Here is a 26,356-nt window from a genome sequence, read left to right on the forward strand (position 1 = left end):
ACAAAAGCCCCATGTGTATTGACTTTATCTGTGAGGCTCTCACCCTCATCCTCACCAGTAACTCATTCCAATTTGACCAGGTGTGGTACAAGCAGATTAGCGGGATGGCCATGGGGACTTCTGTGGCCTGTACCCTCGCTAATCTGTTTGTTGCGGTTTTTGAGAAAAACTATGTTTTTTCCGCAAGGAATCCGCACCGCAAGTCAATTGGAACTTACCACCGTTTTGTGGACGATGTTTTCATCGTCTGACGGGGGACAGGTGAGAGCTTCACGGATTTTGTCAATTACATTAATGACAATAATATGAATTTAAAATTCACATTTAAAATCAGCAAAACAGAATTAGAGTTTCTGGATGTGGTAGTGAAGCCAGATAATGGGAAACTACATTCCAGGGGCTTTAGAAAACCCACCTTGGGGGAATGCCAAAGCTATCATCCGACTCATGTCAAAACCGCAGTACCGTATGGCCAATTTTTACGCCTGCGGCGAATAAACAGTTTGAATGAAGGCTTTGAGATACAGGCAAAAGAACTGGCACAGAGACTCTCGTTGCGAGGGTACTCACAAGAGGTGATTGATACAGCCTTTATAAGAGCTGCCTCACAAGATCGGAGTAGATTGTTGAAAAAGAAAAAGAATAAGAGTTCTTCTGATCCGGACACCAATAATCTTTTCTTTTTGTGTTTGATTTTAGCCCCCAAGCTAATGTAATCAAAAAAGCAATAAATGATAACTGGCCGTTACTCCAAAAAGACCCCCTTCTAGCAGAAATTACAAAAGAAAAACCAGTGGTAGCATTTAGAAAGGTAAAAAATGTAAGTAATGTCCTTACCAATTGTAGATTTCTTTCTGAGAAAAATAAGACATCGGATTGGCTGAGTGGGTCCGCCACGGTGGGTAACTATCGTTGCGGTAACTGTAATTGGTGTACCCATCTAAAAAAAAAGAAAAAACTTTTGTATGGGTGGCATAGAAATCGTGGTCAGAGATCTGATCACATGTAGGACCGATCATGTAGTTTACGGAGTCGAGTGTGCATGCCGCCGTTTCTATGTCGGAAGCACTATACGCCCCATGCACACGCGATTCCATGAACACATCAGATCGATTAAAACTTTATAAGGCTGTCCCAGAGTTATTCAACATATGAATGATGAACATGGAGGAGATACCTCTTTTCTGAAGTTCTTCGGCATTGAAAAGATTCAACCTGTCGCCGGCGGTGACAGAAGGAAGGCATTATTACAGAAAGAAACTGCCTGGATCCTGCGCATGCGTGCGCAGGGCCCGGCAGGTTTACATGATAAAGTGGACCTGAGGGTGTTTATTTAATCTTGTAATAAATCTCACACTGTGTTTTGTAGTATGTTTTTAACCTCCATACACCTTGTTTATATATTTATATTTCACTTTATTATATATATTTTTTAGGTGTTTCACGGTTTTGTGAACATACGCCCACTGACGTCACTACCAGGTGTATTTATACCGGTATTGACGACAGTGGGGGAGGGGTCTGTTGAAGTGCGCCCAGCGCACGAAATAGCTATAACCCCGTGGTGTCCCCCTCATCTCCCCATGCTGTAATCCGTTGGTAGCATGAATAAATCTCACTTATCCCTGCAGTCTGGTGAGTGCCGTCTTTCCGCTTTTCATGAACGTTATTATTCAATGTCTCCGGACTGAGCACCCCGTCTAAGGGGTCACGTGAACTGTCTTGCACCTGCATACTTGTGTTCCATTTGCTCTGAATTTTGTGGTGGCTGTGCCGAAGCGCTCTTTCTAATTGTTGCATTTGAAAAAAATAAATATAATGCAGATGAAGTTTGCAATAAGACTTTGTTAGCACATACCTAAGGGTGGTTCCATTCTGCACTGATTTTCTTGACACCAACCAACAGGTCGAAGTCTGCAATCCAAGTAAAATAACCACTGATCACACGAATCTGACTCTTCCAAGCCAACATAGCGCAGTCGTAATCTTCCTCCAACATTTTCTACCACACTGACTATCCAATATTGGAAGGGATTCTGGGAGTCTTGCAGCTCTATGAGTGAATCAACTGTAATGAGGTCTACAGGGGCCTTTCCACGAAGAGGCTTTTTGAAAAGAAATAAAAGCATAGCTTTAATAAAGAAACATTAAAGGTGTCACATGTAGATTAAACTTGGGAATGGTATATAGATATATAAAGATCAGTCATAACACTTAAATGAAAAGATGTAGTGAAGTAAGTAACATTGAATAGCTCTTCACAACAGGCATCTGTCATAGGGTGTGATATATTAAAATGAGTGAACTTTTAGTTCTTGAACTTGATGTGTTGGAAGCCTCAAAACAGACAAGTGTTTGGCTCTGAGAAACTTTGACAAATACCAGATTTTAATGACAAAACAACAGGGTCAGAGAATTGCAAGACACCAGGTCTTGTAATATCTTCCCAGAATACAGTGCTTAGTTATTACCTACCAATATTGGTCCAAGGAAGGACAACCAGTAAACTGGCAACAAGGTAATGGGTGCACAAGGATAATTTCTAAAAAGGTCAATTCTGGCTATGATGGAAAGTGCTAAAACAAATAGAGCATAGCATCTTACAGCACATGGACTGCATATGGACAGAGTATGGACTACTTTTCTCAAGTAGAAACACCTACAAATGGCACGTAAGCATGAGAACTGGATTATGGTGCAATGGAAGAAGATGGCCTGGGCTTAAGAATCTTGATTTCTTGAATCATGTGGACCATCAGGTGCATATTTGTCCCTTACCTGGGAATGAGTTATCACCAGGATGCACTTTGAAGGGAAAGCAAGATGGCAGAAGATGTATAGCACCCTGACCAAGTTCTGCTAAAAGAACATTTGTTCCTGACAGGCCTACCATTAGTCTCAACAATGTTTCAGATCATGTAAACCCTGCCATGATAAGTGCATTGACTGATGATATTGGCCTCTTTCAGCATTACCATGTACACTGCAAAATATTTTTGGATATGATAAACCGTTCAAATCTCAATCTAAGCAGCATTTGCGGGATGTAATGGAAAATTAAATCCAATCCATGTAGGCCACACCATATAACTCACAGGTCACAGGACACCTTTATTGGGTGTAAGGAGTCAATACCTTGATAAGACAGAGCTGTTTTGATGACATGAGGAAAACATACACAATGTGTTTAGGCTGATCAGTGTATATAATGATCATTGTGTTTTTTTTATATATTAACCTATACATCCACGTATACAGCATCCATTTTAGGACATCGACAGTCGTCAGACGTAACTCCGTCCTCAGTTAGGTGAAACGGCGTCCCGCCTCCTCCCTCGGACCAATCTCCATCAGGCGTCAGCCGCAACTCCCTCGTCCCTCCTTTGTCATCCTAAAGTCTCTTTCCTAGGAATGTATCCACCTTTTCCAGCCCACCGGAGCACCTGAAGGCTGAACTAATTTACGCAGGATAAGTCATCAACTTCCGAGCCGAGAAGTTTGTGACGAATCGAATTTACTGTAAGTTCGCTCATCTCTATCCGTTATCACTCAGATGAAAAACTTCCCTGCCGTGTATCAGAGCCGAGTCAGTGTTGGCTCTCTGCTATACGGGTTCTGCTGTACATGCTATTCAATGTCGGCTCTGCTATACAGACTGTAGCACATGTAGTGTCTATAGTATACACCTGCAAGTTTCACAGTTTTGACTCTGCTATACATGCTATGCAGCGTTGGCTCTGCTATGCGGCAGGAAGTTGCGTCTGAGGGAGAATAATCTGAGGCATGATTGCGTTTTGGATGAGGGAGTTTCGGATGAGGGAGGATGGAGTTGTGGCTGAAGGAGGACGGTGATTTGTGTGAGGGAGGAGGCGGGATGCCATTTCACATGACGGAGGACGGAGTTGCGGCTGATGACTGACGGCGATTGGCCCGATGGAGGAGGCGGGATGCCGTTTCACCTGACAGAGGACGGAGTTGCGGCTGACTACTGACGGCGATTGGTCCGAGGGAGGAGGCAGGACGCCATTTCACCTGATGGAGGATGGAGTTACGTCTGACGAATGACAATGTCCTAATATGGACACCGTACACGTAGCAACAAAGTACAAAATACAGTTGCATCACCAAATAACAGTACTTAAAGGGGTATTCACAACTTATAAATTATCCACCCAGAATAGGGGATAACAAGCTGGTTCTTGTGGGTCCAACTACTAATCATAAGAATGGAGGAAAACAGTTCCCGAATGCAGGTTCAGAACATTGCTGAGCGCTGAGTTTTGCAATGTCTGGAAGCTCCAAAGAGATTCACTTTGCAAGTTAGGAATACCCCTTTAATCTATATACCAATAGCTAAAATGTGTGCAGATGTTTCTAATGCCTACTGCAACTGCCCATCTTTTCTCCAGGGTTGGAAAAACAATTGAGTTTAACTTGTCCAACCTTTAGGGTATGTTCACAAGAGCAGACCCACAGCATATTTTATGCGGCGGATCTGCTGCTGAAGGACCCCTGCATGGAGGCTTTACATGTGCCTGCTAGGAGCGGCAATATGCCTCTATGAGCAGACACACTGCGATGTGCGAGTTACACCGTATACTCGCATATCGCAGCAATTCTCTGCCTTGCTCATGGAACAGGGGGGTGGGGGCGGCCGTGATGTGTGCGAGTACACCGTGCATGCGCAGCGACTCGCACATCGCTTCAGTGTGTCTGCTCATAGCGGTGCATTGCCACTTCGAGCAGGTATATGTAAAGCCACCATGCAGCGGTCCTTCAGCGGTGGATACACAGCATAAAATATGCTGTGGGTCCGCTTGTATGAATGTACCCTTAGGGTATGTTCACACATACGCAGATTTGATGCACAGGATTTTCTGCTGCAGATTTCAATGTAAACTAAATGACTGAACACAGCGTCTAATCGGCAGTTACTAATCCTGCGCATCAAATCTGGACAGGATCCTGTACATGTGAACGTACCCTTAATGGGTAAATCATGCCAGAGGCATCTGTCATTTGGTTTTATCCTTTAACCTATTCAAATAATATGTCTATGGTAGGTTAATGTGGGAGATGGGGAACTTAGCCTCCCAGTACTATAACAATCCCATATGTATGGCCAGCTGTACTGCTTCATTGTATAAAGATGTTTATTTTATCTGCTTTCCCTGAATGTAAAGTGCTGTGAAACATGTTGGCTGTATATAAATAGAAGTAAAGCTACAAGGATCACATGTACATAACTATGAAGAAATATGTTACTGCAGAATATTTATTATCTTGTTTACTTCTATTGTGATTTATAGCAGCAATACATATATTGAAGTGTTATATTGTTCACTTTGTCTAATAAAAATGATTATGTAATGACTGTGGATATTCATTTTGAGGATAGTTGTATTTAAAGCTCTTTGTTGAAGTGCATAATGCAGTGGAAATAGTCCTAAAACCCATTCAGCGAGGTGCGGTGAGAGTTTTAATAACAGTCATTCATTGTGCTCTGATGACCCCTTTTAACACACTTTACAAGCAGAACCTGAAAACCAAATGTAGAGGAGTTCATAGATCCTAATCGGTTTCCCTGACAACTGCCTGTCCTGCTGCTTCGTACAGTAGCTCTCCATTAGGTCTGTTTTCCTTATTCTTTGTTAATGAAGCATTATATTATCTTATTACATAAGATTCATTTCAAGGGTAAACACATTTTATGGAGACATTTGAGACTAATAATTGGTAACAAAGTTTCAGCAGGGAATTTCCTTGTTGTATAAATAACTTGTGTGAATTTCCCAGGCTCCATTTATTTTTTGCTTTCTTATCCTAAAGGTTATCTCCACTTAACGGACGATCTAGTCTTCCACTGTCTTAGTATATATACTGTATATATTTATATGTATATATCATACACATGGGAATGGAAAGGGTTACTGTTTCATGTGGATACTAAAACATCCACATCTTGAAATCTTTCTCATTTCTACTCAACATAACCATCTTTCTTTTAGAAAAGACCTTCAAACGGAGAAATATTTAACCCTTAACCCCTTAAGTCTGTCTGTGTCCCGGCTGCAGTCTGAGATTTAGGACTCCAGCATGAGTCTGAAATCTATAAAAAAGGACTGGTAGGGAGACCCCTAGTGGTCATTTTTTCAAAGTGGAAAATTAAATAGAAAAATGCATATTTTTTCTATAACATGTTATTGGAAAGTTCTTCTGCATACATTAATCGATAATATATCAAAAGTTTTTTTTTTTATGAAAGGTACCCTTTAAGAATAACAAACATTTTATTTCCTAAGGAACTGAAAAATAAAGCCATGTATAAATATCTGTGTGGGTAAAACAAAGAAGGTGTTTTAGACATCAATACAGGAAAGAGTTCTTTACTGCTAGAGTAGTAAAATTATTAAATGCCCTATCCCAAGAGGGTGTAATGGCAGGAATAAATTTGCAGAGTGAAAATAGCCTAACTTTGTAACTGTTATGGGAAGCTAGATTTTATCTTTAAGATGACATGGTTCACAAAATAAAAATCCATGTTTGCTGGCTGTATATCTAATCTAAAGAATATAACATTTATTACTGCTTTACCTAGCTCAGCCATTGAATTATGCATGATCTATATAAGTTATTGAATGCTTTTAAATATAATTCTGTTTCTCAAATACTCACACAAACTTAATTTAGAGACAAAAAAAAAATCAATACATAAATAATACATTACAAAAAGAATTACTTACTCCCTCTAGAAGCTTTGCTGGTGCCGTCCTGGAGCCAGTCAGATCATGAATGAGGAACTCGGCCCAGTCTGTACATTTCTCTTTTATTCCTAAAAAGAAATCGCTCTTGTTAGTCTAACAATATACTGTATAGGTATATTCATCTTTGTAAATATTACAGACTTTTTCTCGTGACGCATAAATTTGGAATTTTTTGTTGTTGAAATATACTATTAAATGTCTCTGATTTCCAACAATAATTTGGGTTCCCTGCATGCTGGGAGTTGCAGTTTTACAACAGCTGAAAAGCAGTTGGAGCCCATTGTTCTAAGCTATAAAACACAAACACCCAATGCACCCAATGCTATTAAGAGAGCTTTTCTGTTTTATAAGAATAAAGCTCTTTCTAAAACACTAAATGTGCTCTTTTGTTTTCTTGCAGCCCTTTAAGTAGTACAAGCTGGCAGCATGTCCCTCGGACCAATTGGTTTATCCTTATTTATACAACCAGCCACCTGTTATATAACCAAACTAGCCGATTTTATTTGGGTCCTGTTATTTGAGGAATTTATAAGGACCAGCAACTCTAGCAAAAACATTGGTCAATAACTTGTACATATCCCATTCATTTATATAGAAATATGATCGAGACAAGAATACACCTCTATTTATTTCAGCGTCTTTATTTCAATATTAGAGTAAAAAACAATATCCTATAACAAGAATATGCATAGACCCTCTACAGTGTCAATCTACCATAGACACAGAAACTACACTTCAACCAATAAGGCACAAGCAATACAATGATCTAGAACAAATCATATAAGGAAGCCCAAAAAGGTGGCCATAGTGTGCTGCACACCAGAGAACCACATGGCAAAATTACATTAGACTTTACAGCAAGTTGTGTTTTCAGATGCAGTCTTCTGCCACGCACACATTACAATGTATCATAAAACTGCTTAAAGGGGTACTACGGTGAATTTTTTTTTTTTTTTTTAAATAAACTGGTGCCAGAAAGTTAAAGAGATTTGCAAATTACTTCTATTTAAAAATCTTACTCCTTCCAGTACTTATCAGCTGCTGTATGCTCCACAGAAAGTTGTATTAATCTTTTCTGTTTTATTTTCTCTGTAGCATACAGCAGCAGCTAAGTACTGGAAAAATTAAGATTTTTAAATAGAAGTAATTTACAATTCTGTTTAACTTTCTGGCACTAATTGATAAAAAAAAAAAATTCCCTGGAGTACCCCTTTAAGTATGGTATAAAACTGCTTAACATACAGAGCCCTCTTAATCTGCACTGTAAATGTTGTCCATGGATTTTTGTGTGGATTATGTAAATTAAATTATTAGATTAACTCAGTGGGGGACATTTACAAAGTCCCACCAGCAGGGCAATTCCTTTAAAGTCACACATTTTAACAAAAAAAAACAATAATGGCAATTTTTGATAAAGAAATTGCCATTTCTGCACAAAAATGTGTGACTTTTGATGATTTGTGCTTGATTTATGAAGGTGGAAGAAGGTTGGAAGGAGATGGAAAGGTGGTCTGGCTTTATATGAAGGTGTTTTTAGGGATTTTAGGGCCAACTTGTGACACCTAAAGTTGCAGAAATACACATCAGCTCATAGGGATGCTCATTTTTTACCTAGGCATAACAGCAGCCATAGATTTACTAAGAGGCGTGCTAAAAATGGGCGGAGATTTACATATGCGTGGTGTACCAAAACGTCACACATAATAAATATGGTATTCACCACTGAGCCTAAAAATCTGCACTAGTGGATTTGCTGCAGATTTTTGTGCAGCACATGAATGAGATTTTTTAAAGAGAATCTGTCATCTGGATTTGGGGAACTAAATCTCATTGGTTATTGATAAGTAAAATGTTTTTTTTTTTTTTTTTAAACTGTGGGACCTGACAGCCTTATACAGGCAGTTTTTGGACCCAAAACCCCAACTGCATAAAGACAGGATGGTGGTTTTGTGCCCCAAAACCCTATGACAAGTTCCCTGTCAATCTCACTCACTTTGCTGCTAATGTAAATGCTTAAAGGGGTACTACCGTGGAAAACTTTTATTTTTTAAATCAACTGGTGCCAGAAAGTCAAACAGATTTGTAAATTACTTCTAGTAAATAATCTTAATCCTTCCAGTACTTTTTAGGGGCTATATAGTAGAGAGAAAATGGTTTTGTTTTTGGAAAATAGAGCTCTCTGCTGACATCATGACCACAGTGCTCTCTGCTGCCCTCTCTGTCCATTTTAGGAACAGTCCAGAGCAGCATATGTTTGCTATGGGGATTTTCTCCTACTCAGGACAGTTCTTAAAATGGACAGAGATGTCAGCAGAGAGCACTGTGCTCGTGATTCAGCCGAGAGCTCTGTGTTCCAAAAAGAAAACCATTTCCTCTGTAGTATTCAGCAGCTAATAACTACTGGAAATATTAATATTTTTTAATAGAAGTAATTTACAAATCTTAGTAAATAAAGAAAAAAGGTGTCCTGCACTCACCGCTTCAGTCCAGGTAATCCTGCTCCCATCTCGGGTCACGACTCGAACACGGAGGACATGGATAGTGGAGCGCTCAGAGGCGACTGCCGGCGGTTTCACGCATAGGAATGCGCTTCATCCGGCCGGATGAAGCGCATTCCTATGCGTGAAACCGCCGGCAGTCGTCTCTGAGCGCTCCACTATCCATGTCCTCCGTGTTCGAGTCGTGACCCGAGATGGGAGCAGGATTACCTGGACTGAAGCGGTGAGTGCAGGACACCTTTTTTCTTTATTTACTACTATTTGGTGACTACGGTCTTTATTGTCCTAGCACCTCCGCTGCCAGGGTGGATTTCCAGACTAGCGGGACGCCGTCTCCATCTCGTGGTCTTAGGAGGCTTAAGGTATCGGTGCCACTGTTGTTTCTTTTTTACTTTTAGTAATTTACAAATCTGTTTAACTTTCTGGCACCAGTTGATTTAGAAAAAAAAAAAAAAATTCCACGGGAGTACCCCTTTAATATTATTCCTACAAAAGAATCCAGAGCACATATGCCATGTGCAGCCATACAACTGTGAGTTCTTGGTCAATCTAATACAGTTAAAAGAGGAAAACATTTTTTTGCATTTGGTAAATTGTGTGGCTTTTCAGCTAATATACCAAATATGTTCCCCTAATTTTCCTCTTCGAAATGTGACAGTAAAGTATACCAGATGGGACCACATGGCATTTCTCAATAGAGTGAGGTGTATTTCTCAACAGGTTCTGTCCCTTCCCAGATCAGCACATTGCTTTAATAGTACACCAGTACATGACCCAGTCTATGGTCTCAGCTACATTTTTCAGTAAATACTTGCTGGAAATTGTATAGTATTAACGGAGTGCTTGAGGCCTGCAGAGGGATCGGAGATGATTCATTTATGAACAATGGGTGTTTATCTGATCAGGAAGTAAGCATTCAGGCCACATACACTTATGTGGATGCAAAAAAATGCACTTGAGACATCATTCTGAAAGTGGTAGAGGTAAGCTGTAGACACTGCTTCCTTTTTACAGTATTGCGGACATTTCCTACACTAAGATCTGAAAATCCTGACAAATAAAAACTTTATCTGCAGCTTTATCTAAAGAAAATGATAAGAAATGCACATGATTCAGTGGCCCAGATTTACCAGTCTGTCTGTAACAACAGGTTTATGGATACATCTGGTGCGTCTATAGACTGTCCAGTTTAAGATTACACCAACTTTTATTTTGCTTAAATGTGCTAGAGTAAGCACTAGAACTCGTTGCAATTTTGGCATAACCCCTCTTTGTCAGATACTGGAATGTCACAGAACTGCACTAAAATTCTGCTGCATTTGCAATAGTAAAGCTGGGCCACTTTGTATAGTTTGCATGTACCCATGACATATATTATGCTACAAGATCACAGGTTGCCTTATATTAAATTAACCCCTTAAGCACCAGGCCCATTTTGGCCTTAAGGACCAGACCAATTTTATTTTTGCATTTTCGTTTTTTCCTCCTCGCCTTCTAAAAATCATAACTCTCTTATATTTCCATCCACAGACCCATATGAGGGCTTGTTTTTTGCGTCACCAATTGTACTTTGTAATGACATCACTTATTTTACCATAAAATGTACGGCGCAATCAAACAAATATTATTTATATGGGAAAATTGAAAAGAAAACCACAATTTAGCAAATTTTGGAAGGTTTTGTTTTCACGCTGTACACTTTCCGGTAAAAATGACATGTTTTCTTTATTCTGTGGGTCAATACGATTAAAATGATACCCATGTTATATGCTCTTCTATAATTGTACCGCTTTAAGAAAATCTCTAACCATTTTAACAACATAAGTATGTTTGAAGTGGCCCTATTTTGACCACCTATAACTTTCCGTATACGGGGCGATATGAGGGCTAATTTTTGGTGCTATGATCTGTAGTTTTTATCAGTACCACTTCTGCTTACGTTTTACTTTTTATAAATTTTTAATACATTTTTTTTGGAATAAAATGTGACAAAAAAGCAGCAATTTTGGACTTTTTACATTTTATTTTACGTTTACGCCGTTCACCGTACGGGATAATTAACAATATATTTTAATAAGTCAGACTTTTATGTACACGGCAATACCAAATATGTGTATTAATAAAAAAATTTACGCTTTTTTGGGGCGTAAAATGGGAAAAACGGACGTTTTATTTTTTTTATTGGGGGATGGAATTTTTCACATTTTATTTTACATTTTTTTACATTTTTTTTTTACACTTTTTATGTCCCCATAGGGGACTATTCATAGCAATTAGTTAATTGCTAATACTGTTCGGTGCAATGCATAGGACATAGCACTGATCAGTATTATCGGTGATCTTCTGCTCTGCGTTAAGTACCACGTCATCATGACCTACATTTACATCCATTGTCATTAAGGGGTTAAAGAGCCTATCCAGCTACAGAATAGGGGATAGGTGTCTGATCACAGGAGGTGCGAACACTGACGTCAGTGTTTGGCTAATTGGCCCATCAGTGCGTCACTGCTGAGACTAGTATGTTTCGGAAGGTGAAGGCTAGAGCCCTCAGTGGGGAAAACCGGACCCTGTTCTGGAGATCATCAGGGGTCCCAGCAGTTGGATCCCCTGCGATCAGATACCTATCCCTGATCCTATTGATAGGGAATAAGTTTTTAATAGCTGGACAACTTCTTTACATACTGTTTAGCTCAAAGTTTAATTCCAAAGGAATAAAGACATTATGAGATGTGTAAACTGTTAACAATATGTCCATAGTGGTTGGTATCTTGTTTTTAATATAACCTACATTTTAATGTACATTTAGTGCGCAACATAAATGCACACTAAACCTTCAAAATGTGAAGAATTAATACGGAAATATATTAGAAGGTTGGAGAAGTTTTCTTAATCCAACAATTAAGCCCAATTGATATAACACTGGAAATTCCCTTTACTAACTTAAGCATACACCTTTAGTGATATACTGAGTGTGCACAGCTACCAGCCAGCAAGCTGATGACTAATGTGCACTATGTTCATGCCAGTTGTTTGGAGCCTGACACATATTTGACATTTTAATGCCTCTTCTGTTTCCCTCTCAACGTGCCCACAGGGTGAATAATTCTCTCATTCCTGCTTTCTCACATGATTTTATTACATTCTAAGAAGCTTTTAGTGAGTTTTTTAAAAATATTAACAGGCCTTATACACTACACCTTTCAGGGAAATATTTTTCGTGTTTTCAGTACATAAATAGACACCATAACCACATTGTTTTTTTTAATCCAGTGCATATATGTAGAGAGCCAATGAACTGGAAACCCCTTTGAACTGAAACCTTTGTAAACTAATATATTTAAAGGGGGTGTCCATTAGTAGTAATACGGTAATTTTTTTTCTAGAAACAGCATTACAGTTGGTATTGCTTGCGTCTGGTATTGCTGCTCAGCTTCAAGTGAATAGAGCTATGCTGCAATACCACATACAGCCTGTGGACAAGTGTGTCACTGCTTTTGGAACAAAGAATCTATAGGAGGAATTTACCAAGACCAGAATTTCACAGGCCAGTTTTTAGTATTCCCTCACTGCAGTTGGATATGGCAGATTCTTAAAGCGTTACTGTCATTAGAAACAACTTTTTTATCTTCCTTAAAAACTATTTAAAAAAAATGATTGCTAAATATGTAACTTTGTTTTTTTTTTTTTTTTTTTAAAAGCCACTAGGGGTCTCTGTCTCTTTAATTTTGCAAACGAACCCCGGTAACCAGGTCCTTTGGTGCAAGCGAAAGGAAATTTGGACCCATTTGCTGAGGGGAAGGGTGTGGTTATCGCCCTGCTGTGCCTCAGAGAAGTGTATAATCCAGCTTTCACCAGTGTTGAAACACCTGTGAGATCAGGACAGCTTAGAGCCTTTTCAGAAGAGGAGCATTTCCATGCACACTGCCAAGAAATACAAGGTGCTAAATTATTATTTATATGCAAAATTATTTCACTTTGGTCATTTTATGAACTTATTTCTTGTGTATTTGCACCATATAGGTCCCATATGGCTGTTTTAGGGTCCGTCGCTGGGGCCACCCCGCCCCACCACACGATCTCACATCAGTTAATGGCATGAACAATATAGCAAAAATGCTGAGCATTGAAGGCCGAACTCTTTTTTCACTGCCCACTTCTTTAAAGTGGCGCAGGCAGCATAAACCTGGTAGAAAGTAGTAACTTTTTTGCGAATCCCATTTGATCTAAAAAATGTTTATGCCAACAGCTGAAGCAAATATAATGATAAAGCCCCTCCATATGTTTTCTAAACATGTGCTGTGCTTTTGAAATATACCTGCTTCGGTAAAATAATAGTTTAAAGGGTACCTCTCATCAAAAAAACTTTTGATATTTTATAGATTAATTTATGCAGAATAACTTTACAATTGCATGTTATTAAAAAATATGCTTCTTTCTATTTAATTTTCCACTTTGAAGAAATGACCACTAGGGGGTCTCCCTACCAGTCCTGGCAGCAAGCATTTCAGACTCATGCTGGAGTCCTAAACACTACGAGCTGCCAGTCTGCTTTGTTCACAAAGGAGAACACTCAGAGCTGCCAGCCTGCTTTGTTCACTGCCTGTTTGGCTGTGAACAAAGCAGGCTGGCAGCTCTGAGTGTTTAGGACTCCAGCATGAGTCAGAAATGCTTGCTGACAGGACTGATCGGGAAAAATACAATAGAAAGAAGCATATTTTTCATTAACATGCTATTGGAAAGTTATTCAACATTCATTAACCCCTTAAGGACGCAGGACGTAAATGTACGTCCTGGTGAGGTGGTACTTAACGCACCAGGACGTACATTTACGTCCTAAGCATAATCGCGGGCATCGGAGCGATGCCCGTGTCATGCGCGGCTGATCCCGGCTGCTGATCGCAGCCAGGGACCCGCCGGCAATGGCCGACGCCCGCAATCTCGCGGGCGTCCGCCATTAACCCCTCAGGTGCCGGGATCAATACAGATCCCGGCATCTGCAGCAGTTCGAGATTTAAAGGAACGATCGGATCGCCCGCAGCGCTGCTGCCGGGATCCGATCATTCATAACGCCGCACGGATGTCCCCTCTCCTTCCTCCGTGCGGCTCCCGGCGTCTCCTGCTCTGGTCTGTGATCGAGCAGACCAGAGCAGGAGATGACCGATAAAACTGATCTGTTCTATGTCCTATACATAGAACAGATCAGTATTAGCAATCATGGTATTGCTATGAATAGTCCCCTATGGGGACTATTCAAGTGTAAAAAAAAATGTAAAAAAATGTAAAAGTAAAAGTAAAAAAAAGTGAAAAAGCCCCTCCCCCAATAAAAAAGTAAAACGTCCGTTTTTTCCTATTTTACCCCCAAAAAGCGTAAAAAACATTTTTTATAGACATATTTGGTATCGCCGCGTGCGTAAATGTCCGAACTATTAAAATAAAATGTTAATGATCCCGTACGGTGAACGGCTTGAACGAAAAAAAATAAAAAAGTCCAAAATTCCTACTTTTTTAATACATTTTATTAAAAAAAAATTATAAAAAATGTATTAAAAGTTTTTTATATGCAAATGTGGTATCAAAAAAAGTACAGATCATGGGGCAAAAAATGAGCCCCCATACCGCCACTTATACGGAAAAATAAAAAAGTTAGAGGTCATCAAAATAAAGGGATTATAAACGTACTAATTTGGTTAAAAAGTTTGTGATTTTTTTTAAGCGCAACAATAATATAAAAGTATATAATAATGGGTATCATTTTAATCGTATTGACCCTCAGAATAAAGAACACATGTCATTTTTACCATAAATTGTACGGCGTGAAAACAAAACCTTCCAAAATTAGCAAAATTGCGTTTTTCGTTTTAATTTCCCCAAAAAATAGTGTTTTTTGGTTGCGCCATACATTTTATGATATAATGAGTGATGTCATTACAAAGGACAACTGGTCACGCAAAAAACAAGCCCTCATACTAGTCTGTGGATGAAAATATAAAAGAGTTATGATTTTTAGAAGGCGAGGAGGAAAAAATGAAAACGTAAAAATTAAATTGTCTGAGTCCTTAAGGCCAAAATGGGCTGAGTCCTTAAGGGGTTAATCTAAAATATATCAAAAGTTTATTTGATGAGAGGTACCCTTTAAGTAATAATGACCTTAACTTTGTGCTCACCTTTGTATAACATTATATTTTCTTAGCATATGAATATTTGTGCTGTGCCAACTGTCTAAGCATCTATTGGTTTAATTAGCAGATAAATTAACAGTACTATAAGGAAAAGGTCTTCACATTGTTACATTTACACCACAGTTGGTAAAATTCTAATGTAATCAGGTCTGGATTATCATTGGAGCTATTGGAGCTCCAGGCCCCACACTCCTTGTTAAAAAGGGGGGGGGGGTTCTACTTCCTGCCAAGAACTTGCTGCTACTTACAGAGCATGACAAGTCTTAAGTGGGACCTCAAATAAAAACCAGGGGCACTGTTCTGTGCTGCAGAGTGGTCAAGGACCTACCAAGTCAAATGACCGTATGTCCTCAAAACAGAATGGAGCAGCTGCACATGTTCGGGAAATCTGGACCGATTTGGATGAGGTAAACATTGTGAGGAAGAGGGCCTCCTGCACTATAAGCCCCTATATTAGGTCATCATTATGTCAGGTTCTCTCTAAAAATATTATTATGGCAGGGGAGTGGGGAAGGTTTAGTTAGAGAATAGCTACAATAGATAAAATATTCATGTGACAACAAGATACCTGAAGATGTTTTGACATCTGCCTCGCCTTCAGCTATAAAACATGAGTAGCTTGGGGCAATTCATTTATCCATACACAGCCCAGAGTGCTAAGACATTGTGCATTGTATCAAACATGCTGAAGTGTCATATAATAAATAGTGGGATGGTTTTGATATATCTGCAGGGATCCCTGGAGAATATAAATAAATGATGGAGTCTTCATACTATTACCAAGATTCTTAACCAGTTAGCGCTTCTCTCACACCTTCAGTGCTATTAATGTCTCACTATTCCCCTACTACTGTTCCCTGCAGAACTGATGCTTCTCTACTGAAAAACTTCAAGATTTTAAATGAAGTCTCCACCACCAGGAGGTGCTACAAATATATTTGATATACTGTATTTTCTTTTAATTAAAAACTACTTGGTAACAGAATCACAGCTGTAAAAAAACAAAACAACAACAACAAAAAAAACATTCACAGCACACATCTTTAGCTACTTCAGAGCTGCTCTTATGACTGTGTCAGGAAATCTTCCTAGTGGGAACTCTCACCACATCCAAATGTCCACTCGAATGTTTGAAAAAAACTGTATTATTGGATATTACAATAGATATAAAGCAGTCTAGCTGAATTATATGGGCAACACGCAACACTAAGAAAAGATATATGCATTAGTCAAAAAACACAAACTCCAAGGATGTGGACATGGATCAGCTGAGACTTGCTGGAGAGAATCGGTGCACAGAGAGTAACTGTGGTCACTCCACAGAATAACACATTTACAGTAACAATCCCATTGAAAACCCATTTAAAAGAGTTCTCCAACTTTCTATTCAATTGTTAGTAGGGTCCTCTGACAATAAGCTTATTATAAAGTATCCACATTCGGAACTCCCCAGCCATCTTCAGCACCATCACATGATAAATGAGGCATTACACATCATCCATTCAAATCAGTGGACTGTCTGTGTAATGCAGGACAGTTCCAGAACGAGAGATTCTCTTTATAAATCCTCTCCACTTCCGTCAAGAGACAAGGATCCTGAACAGAGGAACGCTCTTTATAAAATCAGACATTTCTAATAGGTTTCATGAGAATAGATTATCTAAATTTGACAACCTCTGCCTGTGAACAATTACATACAGACACATAGACATCAAGGGTGTAACTATAAGGAGTGCAGAGGTAACAGATGCACCGGTGCCCTGGAGCGTAAGGAGGCCCCAAGGCCAATCTCTCCCAAAAGAGATAAGTATTATAAATGGCACATGGGACCCTGTTGCAGATTTTGGATTGGGGCCCAGAAGCTACAAGTTACACCTCTAATAGACATGCATATTTCTTGTCTAGGACTAGTCATGTCATATATTGTTGATGCAATTTCTAGGCTGTTCAGGGGTTACTGATAGTAAATGAAGTGATCTATTTTAGTTTCAAGTGGTCTTTGCGTGTAAGGGTGAATCTAGGGCCCCTCTAGCTATCAGGTCCTGTAGCAGACAAAAATTGCTCCTCTAGTAGTCTAACTCATGATTCAAATGGCTGCAATAACAATAGACATTAATTTTCACACATTTTTACAAAAATAATCTATTAACTATGTGAAATAGTGTATTATACATTTATATTTGATTATTCCCATTGATGGAAATGCATAATATGCTGACTGCTGAGACAGCCAACTAAAATTAGGTCTGATGCCAGTCATTTCATTTCAGAACCTTGCCTAACCAGAAACAGATGCTTAGAGTTATAAGAAAAACTATCAGCACATGTTGTAAGAAAGAACATGGTGTACAGAGAAAAAAAAATTGACACATATCAGATAGGTTTTCAGATTACAATGTAACGAAGTTTAAGATTTATTGCAAAGTAATTAAGTCAAATTAGTCATCTGAATTATTCAGCTTTAATACTGGTAACATAGTGTCATTTTGTCTTTCGGGATATAATTAAAGTCTATAAAGACAGAACAACGTGGCTTCCCTGAAGACAAAACACTTAATTTTTCAATGATTTCAAAAAGCCATAAATATAACAGGGAGATTAAAGGGAAACAGCAGTGATCAATAAAGCATTTCAGGTTTTTTCACTCATATTCATGATCTTCATCACTTGTCCTACAGTGCCATCCTCTATACGCAGGACATCAGTGTGGTTGTGTGGTTGCTGATTCAGTTCTTTCTTCCTCATTGCTTCGTTTTTGCTCTGATATGCATAGTCAGCTGTGTGACCTTATATAGACTTGGCAGTGTAATCGTATATAGATAGGGCTGTGTCTTTCCAAATCATGTCCAATCACCTGAATTTACCACAGGTGACTTCAAGGGGTACTCCGGCCCTAAGATATCTTAGCCCCTATCCAAAGGATAGGGGATAAGATGTCTGATCATGGGGTCCCACCGCTGGGGACCCCCGCAATCTCTCATTGGGATAGGGGATAAGATGTCTTATTGCCAGAGTACGCCTTTCAATCATGGTGTAGAAACATCTCAGATATTTTTCAGTGTCATAGCAAAGGGTCTGAATACTTATGTCCATTTAAAATGTTTCAGTTCATTTGACACAATATTTAACCGGCTTCAGATTTTAAATCTGTTACTTCAATTTTTTATGCTGCAGGTGTTTGAGATTTTGGAAATCTTGTCAATTTTGCTAAATAAAAATCTACCCTAAATCCACCATGTGTGGCTGTATGTAGTAGCCAGCTAGGCTCCACCAGAAGGAAAGGTTTGAGTAATACCAGCTTATATCAAATATCATATAAGCTACTTAAAAATATAAGGGAAATATACATTTCATAACTCAAAGCAGGAGGTTGAGCAGGTCTATTCAGAGTAACATCAAACAACGTGATGACGTCAAAAACCCTGCATCGATATTACCATGTAAAGGGAAGGGGGCTCAGTTGGAGACCCACCAAATATTCAGAATTAGGTAGAGATGATCTTTAAGAGATTTAAAATGTTAAAAGTAAATGAATGTGAGTTATACATAATATTGTATAATGGACGGCTCCTTAAAGGAGTCAGTAAAAAGAATTGTCAGAAACAACATTTACTGTAAAGTCTACCCAGAGGATAGCAATGATGGTATGGTTAATCTCACGGGCTCTTTCCATCATGAATAATATTGAAATATACTGAGAGAATCTGCCGCTGAAATTACAAGAGGGACTTATGTTATGCCATATATAGCATTTCTACTGTTTATCTAGTCCTTTCATAATGACAGATCAATGGAAAGCTTGAATTTTTTACATTTTAGAACAAGGCTGCAACATACATAACAAAATGTTAACAAAGTGAAAGGGTCTGAAGACTTTCTAAATGTATTCTATATTTTTGCATATTCACAGTAAGTGGGCAAGGGTATGTATTACCATTTACCAGTACTTGAGTGCCTAGTGACTGAGAGTGGTAAATGCTAGTCTGTCTGTAATGGTGATGAATAGTTTTATATTAATTTAGTTATTTATTTAATTTTTATTTATTTAGTTATTAGTAATTATGTATGTAATTATTTCTTTATGTATTCATTTATTTTTGTTTGCTATGGCAGAAGGAAACTGTGGTCTTTTCTGAAACCTCATTGTAATAAAAATACATAAAGGCATTTAAAGGGGTTATCCACCATAAGGTAATTTTAGTACATACCTGGCAGACAGTAATGGACATGCTTAGAAAGGATCTGTGCTTGTCTTGGGGATAATAAGCTATTTTGTGAGATTATCATAACACTGTGGCTAGCTTTTTGTGAACTTGTATTTCCTGTTTGACTTTTCTCTTTTTGCCTACAACTCCCACAATTCCATTTCCCTCCCACACATCAGCCACCCCAACCCATTGAAACATAAATGAGCTGCATCCATTCAAAAGACCAGTGGTTTTCAATTAGGGTGCCTACAGCTGTTGCATTAGTTGCAGATTGATCTCTCCACCCATTGAAGCAGACAGGCTCCCTGTTATCAGCTGACTAGTGAGGTCAGGTCTCGGACGCATTGCAACCTGGGAAAAATCCGAGACAACAGTCATTTTGTATGCTGGTAAAAATAAATATCGGGGTGAAAATCACAGAAGAATTGTGAGAAAACCATCACACACAGGTACAGACACTATATTATGAACTACTCTAACTTCACACCCCCTGTAGCATAGTCAAATAAAAATAAATCCTGGAATACCCCTTTAAAGACAACAGAGTTTTAAGTATAATAGAAATTTTAGATAACAGTGCAAGTTATAGATTCTTCTAGAAACTAGTTGAATGCATACTAAAAGGACAGGAATCTCCCCTTCGCTGTTGTAAAGTAAGGTTTTGTGTAGAAATAATATTTTATTCCTGACCCATTCTGTAGATCGGGCTGCGTATGCAGGTCCCATAGCATGCTATTATTTAATTAAGTCTATATGACTTTAATATACTTGTCAAAATATAAAAGTGAATTTTCTACCAGGAGTAGAAAGAAATAAGTTACTGTAGGTTAGTCAATAAAGAATAGGAGTTTCTCTAGTCATGTTTAGAATGTAATAACTGGGTCAAGGGTAAAAGGAAGGAAAGATCTGTCAGATGTCAAGTGGATGTTTACTATATAATCATTACTCAACAAATAAGGATTTTAAGTGAAATAATCCTTTGCCAACACAGGTCTATAAATATCATACCACATATCTGCCTGCACAAAGGCCACTAGTAAGCCTCATTCTATCATGTAAAATCTATTAATATGGTAATACCAGAAAAGTGCAAGAGGGTTTAACAAATTTTATCAACGCGCTGTATAAAAAACAGGGTGAAATTTATGTCAATTAGGAAATCAAAATTTACAAAAATGCACAATGAAGAGTAATTTAGAGTTGTTATGGATTTTGCAAAAGAAACACTAAAATCTGCAGTAAAATCTGCAACTGTGAACAATACTTGAACTTTTTATGTTATCTGCATCAAAATTCACTACAGCAAGTCTGCAGCAAATTCACATCAAAGTCCACATAGTTTGGTGTGGATTCATACCCGAGGTTTACTCAACTTTTGAGATGTGACTAGAGTTGTCCTCAGTGGTAAAATGTTCAAAACACTGAGATAATGGCAAGTGTAACATTCAATGCAAAAGTAGCAACACTATAAGCAAATTGATATTTATAAGTATGTTTCCTTAGAACAGTGTCCATTAAAACATGTCCTTAATAAGCCCCAATGTCTTGAGGACTTGTCTTTGAAGAATGTGCAAATCTTTTGATTTGGTAAAACTAAATAAAATTCCCTTTCCAGCATGTCCTGTTGGAAACAATGGCTTACAATTTTGCATCTGAGGAATAAATGGTAAAAAACTTTGGAACAACGCCAAAGAAATATGAAGGGATTTTGCCCCAGTGGACTCTTATCCCAGTTGGTAGCTTTAGGAGTCCTGGTCTACAGATTGTGGATGGTCCCAGTAATTGGACCCTCCATGATCAGAAATGTTCCTCTATTCTATGAATAGAGGATAAATGCCCATGAAGGGGAAAACCACTGTGTGCTTATGGCTAAGTTCACACATAACATTCTGCAGCATTTCTATGGAGTTTTTGCTAGTATTTTTAACAGCGGATATTTTTTCAAAAGGTTCATCCAAGTGTTACCTTAAAGTCTTATAGCTCGATCATTGAATCTGTATGGCTCTCTGAGAATGGCAGATGTTGGAGGGGGGGGGGGGGGGAGTAGGACCAGGCAGCTATATTTCTAATCGTTTTCTTCTCAGGGGTGATAATCCAACTCCAGAGGTGTCTGACAGCAGTGTTCTACCCTCTCCCACTAAGAACACATGCACACTTTGCCAAGTTCAGCATGCAGGTTATGGTGGGAGGTAAGGCAGAATATATTTTAGCTACACAAGAGTTCAGCTGGCATCTACCATATCTGGAGTGTATGGCCAAGCATTCTACAGAAATGGAGGTTTGCAAGTCATGCAAATTGTATTTATCTAGCACCATTATGACAGAATTATTATTTTAGGAAAAGAGCAACAAAAAGGCTATAAATAAATCAGCCAAACATTGGCTTCAGGAAATACAGACAGAAATGCTGGGATTATGAGATATAATGAATGGGTGGGTCTGATCCAAATAAGTGTGGAGATAAAAGAGGAATAATCCAGTTGCTCTTTTGCCCTGTAGACATAAAGGCAGTCTTCTCTGAGAAAACATTAAAGACTTTGACGAGGTGTGAACGGGTGGGTGCTCGAACTGCTATCAAGTTAATCCAGTTAAATGATAAAGTATTGGTATGCCAGAGAACTACTCCCTGATGACAATATATCACAGCTGATGCATTAACACCTTACTTTCTTGGATGAGTGCATTAAGTAAAAAAATAAAATAAAAACAAAATTATACAGAAAGTCAAATAATAGCAGTCAATTTTTACTGAGATTTGCCCTCTCAAGATATGCAAGTGGAACGTGTCAACCAAAAATCACCTATTGTTTAAATCAAGCTTTTATTTTAAAATATTTTGTAATCATTTTGGGTGATTTTTCTTTTCTTATTTTCTATTTTACTATTTCATATTTTAAAACAGTACTGAAATTTTCCATTTGCTTTCTGACTTTTCCGTTTGCTTTCCAATTCAGCACAAAAACATAAACTGCAAGCAAACATGCAAAAAAGATGAACATTTAAACATACAAAAATGTAAGATTGCATCTTTGAATGGTTGGGTGTGTGGCTTTTTTGCACAATAGCTTGCAGTTTGTGGTTTTGTCTTTATTTTCAGGTTTGCCAGAAATGTATGTGCATTGTGGTATCCACTGTTTTTCACAGGACTCCTTGGAGAGACAGTGAGAGTCCTGCTTACCCCACTCTCAAAAACTGATATCTTTCTGTGTACACAAACCAATATAGGAAGAGCTGTCATTCACTGTGTGGGTAGGATAAACAGGACTCTCACTCTCTTAGTGAGTCTTATCAGGATTTAATTTTGCTTTGCCCTGTGTTGTATTTGGTTGCCCTTGGTGCTGTCCTTCTTCTGTGCACCAATAAGGAGGACATGATTATGCAGCCTGATTCACATCATCCTCTGAAAGGTTCTACAGTATAAGGGGAAGCATGTATCTTCACACATAGTACACAGCACAAGGGCTGCTGGGCTCCTGCTTCAAGTACTTTGCTGCAAGTGTAAAGGGTGGATTTGATGCTGATGTCTAGATAAGACAGTTATGTTCTATGTGTAGGGGGTAAGGAAAGACACAAAAGCTAGGAGTTATCCCACATCAATAACAGTACCAGTGCTGATGTGAGTCAGAAGGAGGAACATGATGATGTTGGTGGAAGAATGGGGTACAGCACGGACTCTCCACAATGTACTTCACTGCAAAGGACCTGCCAGCAATCCAATAGGTGCAAATTCGTAGCCCACTCCCTACACAGGAGGTTGCAGTGAATACCGTATATACTCGAGTATAAGCCGACCCGAATATAAGCCGAGGCCCCTAATTTCACCCAGGAAAACCCAGGAAAAGTTATTCACTCAACTATAACCCTAGGGTGGGAAATACATCATCCCCCCATGTCATCATCCCTCCTGTCATCATCCAGACCCCCGTCATTAACACCCCTGTCATCATCACCCTGTCATTTTCACCCCCGTCATCATCACCCCCGTCATCATCCCCCTCGTCATCATCCCCCCCTTCATCATCACCGCCTGTCAATCCCTCAGTGGTCTTCAACCTGCGGACCTCCAGATGTTGCAAAACTACAACCAGCCATTGGCTGTCCAGGCATGCTGGGAGTTGTAGTTTTGAAACATCTGGAGGTCCGCAGGTTGAAGACCACTGCGGCCTTTGTCATCATCCAGACCCCCTTTAGTTTTCTACTCACCTCCCCTCGGTGGGAAGGAAGGGTGAGCTGGTTCGGGCCATCTATGCTGCAGGGACCGTCCGGTGGGGAGGGTTAGTCGTTCCGGCCTGTTCATTTTCACTGGGAGGCCCTCTTCTCCGCCCTCCGGGTCTGCCCCGGCCTAGTGTCGTTGTCTTAACGACAATGCACAGGGACGTTCATGCGCAGAGACGTCTTCTGCGCATGGACGTCCCTGTGCGTCGTCGTCAAGGCAACGTCACTAGGCCGGGGCCGGCCCGGGGCGGAGAAGAGGGCCTCCCAGTGAAAATGGACAGGCCGGAACGACTAACCAGACGGTCCCTGCAACATATATGGCCCGGACCAGCTCACCCGTTCTTCCCACCGAGGAGAGGTGAGTAGAAAACTAAAGGGGGGGGGGGGTCTGAATGATGACGAAGGCCACAGTTGTCTTCAACCTGCGGACCTCCAGAGGTTTCAAAACTACAACTCCCAGCATGCCCGGACAGCCAATGGCTGTCCGGGCATGCTGGGAGTTGTAGTTTTGCAACATCTGGAGGTCCGCAGGTTGAAGACCACTGAAAGGGATTGACAGGCGGAGAGTTCACTCGAGTATAAGCCGAAGGGGGGCGTTACAGCACAAAAAATCATGCTGAAAAACTTGGCTTATACTCGAGTATATATGGTAGGTACATTTTACACTGAGACCATCTTTAACAATTCCCCAGAATATCCTCATCTTTTGAAGCTATTAAAATATTGTATGGTCACGTTCTATATATGAAGATTAGCATTTAAAATGAGTAAATACAACAGCGCAGGTTTTGACCTTATCCTAACGTTGTCATCCTGTCCCTCTATTTTTGTATTTCCTTCTGAGTCTTCCCCAGTTTGTACTATTTATAAACACATGCACACTTGGCCAAGCTAAGCATAAGGTGTATGGGGAAGGAGAATAGCTGTCGACTAAACACACTGCTCCTGTCATATTACGAATTATCCATTCTTTTAGTAAAGTATCTTGTGTACGACTGAAACAATAAGACTATAAAAACTATATATTGATGGTCATATTCAAAAAGTGTTACATAATTGTCTACCAAGGTACTTTATCCAAGAATTAATAGATGGTGACACATTGTAATGTTATATCTAGGAAGTCATAGGATTGACGGCATGTTTGTGTTGTATACAGCAGATGACATTTATGATGAATTAGAATAGGGCACTTAAGTTTAGGGTAAGAGTTAGGCCATATATCATATAAAGTTTTAGGGCACTAAAAGTATAACATTGATGATGATGGTTGAGGGCATCCTTTGTGGCAGTACTCACCAGATGTTGAGGCATTTGAAACGAGGAAGTGCTGCTGGCGCTGGAACACAATGGCACCTAACGTTGCTAAAAAGAGAAAATTCCACATTTGAAAGCCAATTATTGACTACAAACATTGGCACTAAGGCACTAAAACAAGAGTAACCTAAACATGTCCCAGGATCACCAGAAGTGGATGATTCTGAGACATCTATCTACTCTTAACCTTTATTTCGGGCATGCATAGACAAGATTATGTTAACACCTACTGTTGAGTTTTTCCACAAACTAATAAAACAAATTAATTATATAACATGCCTACTAACATTATACAATTGCGTTTATATAAAAAATGTTATAGTCTTATTTATAAAGTCCTGACCCCAGTGTTCACCCTACAAAATCTAGTCCATGAAAAGAGGGCGAGTTTTCGTCTTTACACACATGATGCAATAGCTTGTGTTCCCATAGCTCTTCGAACATATGGGCACTTTTCCAATCCCTCCCATAGTCTTCTGACATAGATGAGAGCAGCAAAGTAGTCTACGCGCATTCTGTTCAGCTAAACACAGCTGAAATATGACCCCACCAAGTTTTATAGCATTGAGCATTTTCTGCACATAGGCAAAGAAGACCATCTTCATTTACTTGCACCTGCACAGTCACTTTACTGACAGACCTCAGGACAACTGGAGATTGGGACATGGGGTGGAGGTATGGGAATATATATGCAGTTGCTCACCTACAGGCAACCTCTTTTTCACTAATAACAGGAATGTAAAACTGGGTTCACATTGCGTTTATAGTCAACCCATGGTATACATTGGCATCCTGCCAAAAAAAATACATGTGGATGTACACTGTGGCACACAGGCCCATTCAGTTTAGTGGCTCAAACAGAGTCATCTACTTGCTATGTTTATTTATTGTTTTATTTATTTATATAGCGCTGACCTATTCTGCAGCATTGTACAGAGAATATCACATCATTTTCTGTCACAGTTGGGGTTCACAATGTATCCATAGTATGTTTTCTGGAGCATAGGAGAAAACCAGAAGAAACCCATGCAAACACAGGGAGAATGTACATACACAATGCAGATGTTTAGCTCATTTCCCTCAAATATACATTAAAATTGCTGGACTCACAGCGTGATCTGCTATATTTTTTAACCCAGCAGAACAAATATATATATGTACAATAAATGATTGAA

General features: G+C 39.2%; 1 protein-coding gene across 3 annotated transcripts in view; it reads right to left on the reverse strand.

Annotated features, from left to right (window-relative positions):
• The window catches only part of SFMBT2 (Scm like with four mbt domains 2), a 273,183-nt gene that overhangs the window by 120,642 nt on the left and 126,185 nt on the right, over positions 1-26,356 (reverse strand). For 2 of the 3 annotated variants that reach the window (XM_056573248.1, XM_056573247.1), the window contains exons 5-7: positions 25,164-25,229; positions 6,744-6,832; positions 1,859-2,105 (exon numbers count right to left, since the gene is read on the reverse strand). In XM_056573248.1, the coding sequence (XP_056429223.1) occupies positions 1,859-2,105; positions 6,744-6,832; positions 25,164-25,229 (402 nt within the window). The remainder of the gene's footprint in view (positions 1-1,858; positions 2,106-6,743; positions 6,833-25,163; positions 25,230-26,356) is intronic. The other variant, XM_056573250.1, reaches the window with a different exon arrangement.

Source organism: Hyla sarda, chromosome 4, assembly GCF_029499605.1.
Source record: "Hyla sarda isolate aHylSar1 chromosome 4, aHylSar1.hap1, whole genome shotgun sequence".
In the NCBI taxonomy this organism is placed as follows: Eukaryota; Metazoa; Chordata; class Amphibia; order Anura; family Hylidae; genus Hyla; species Hyla sarda.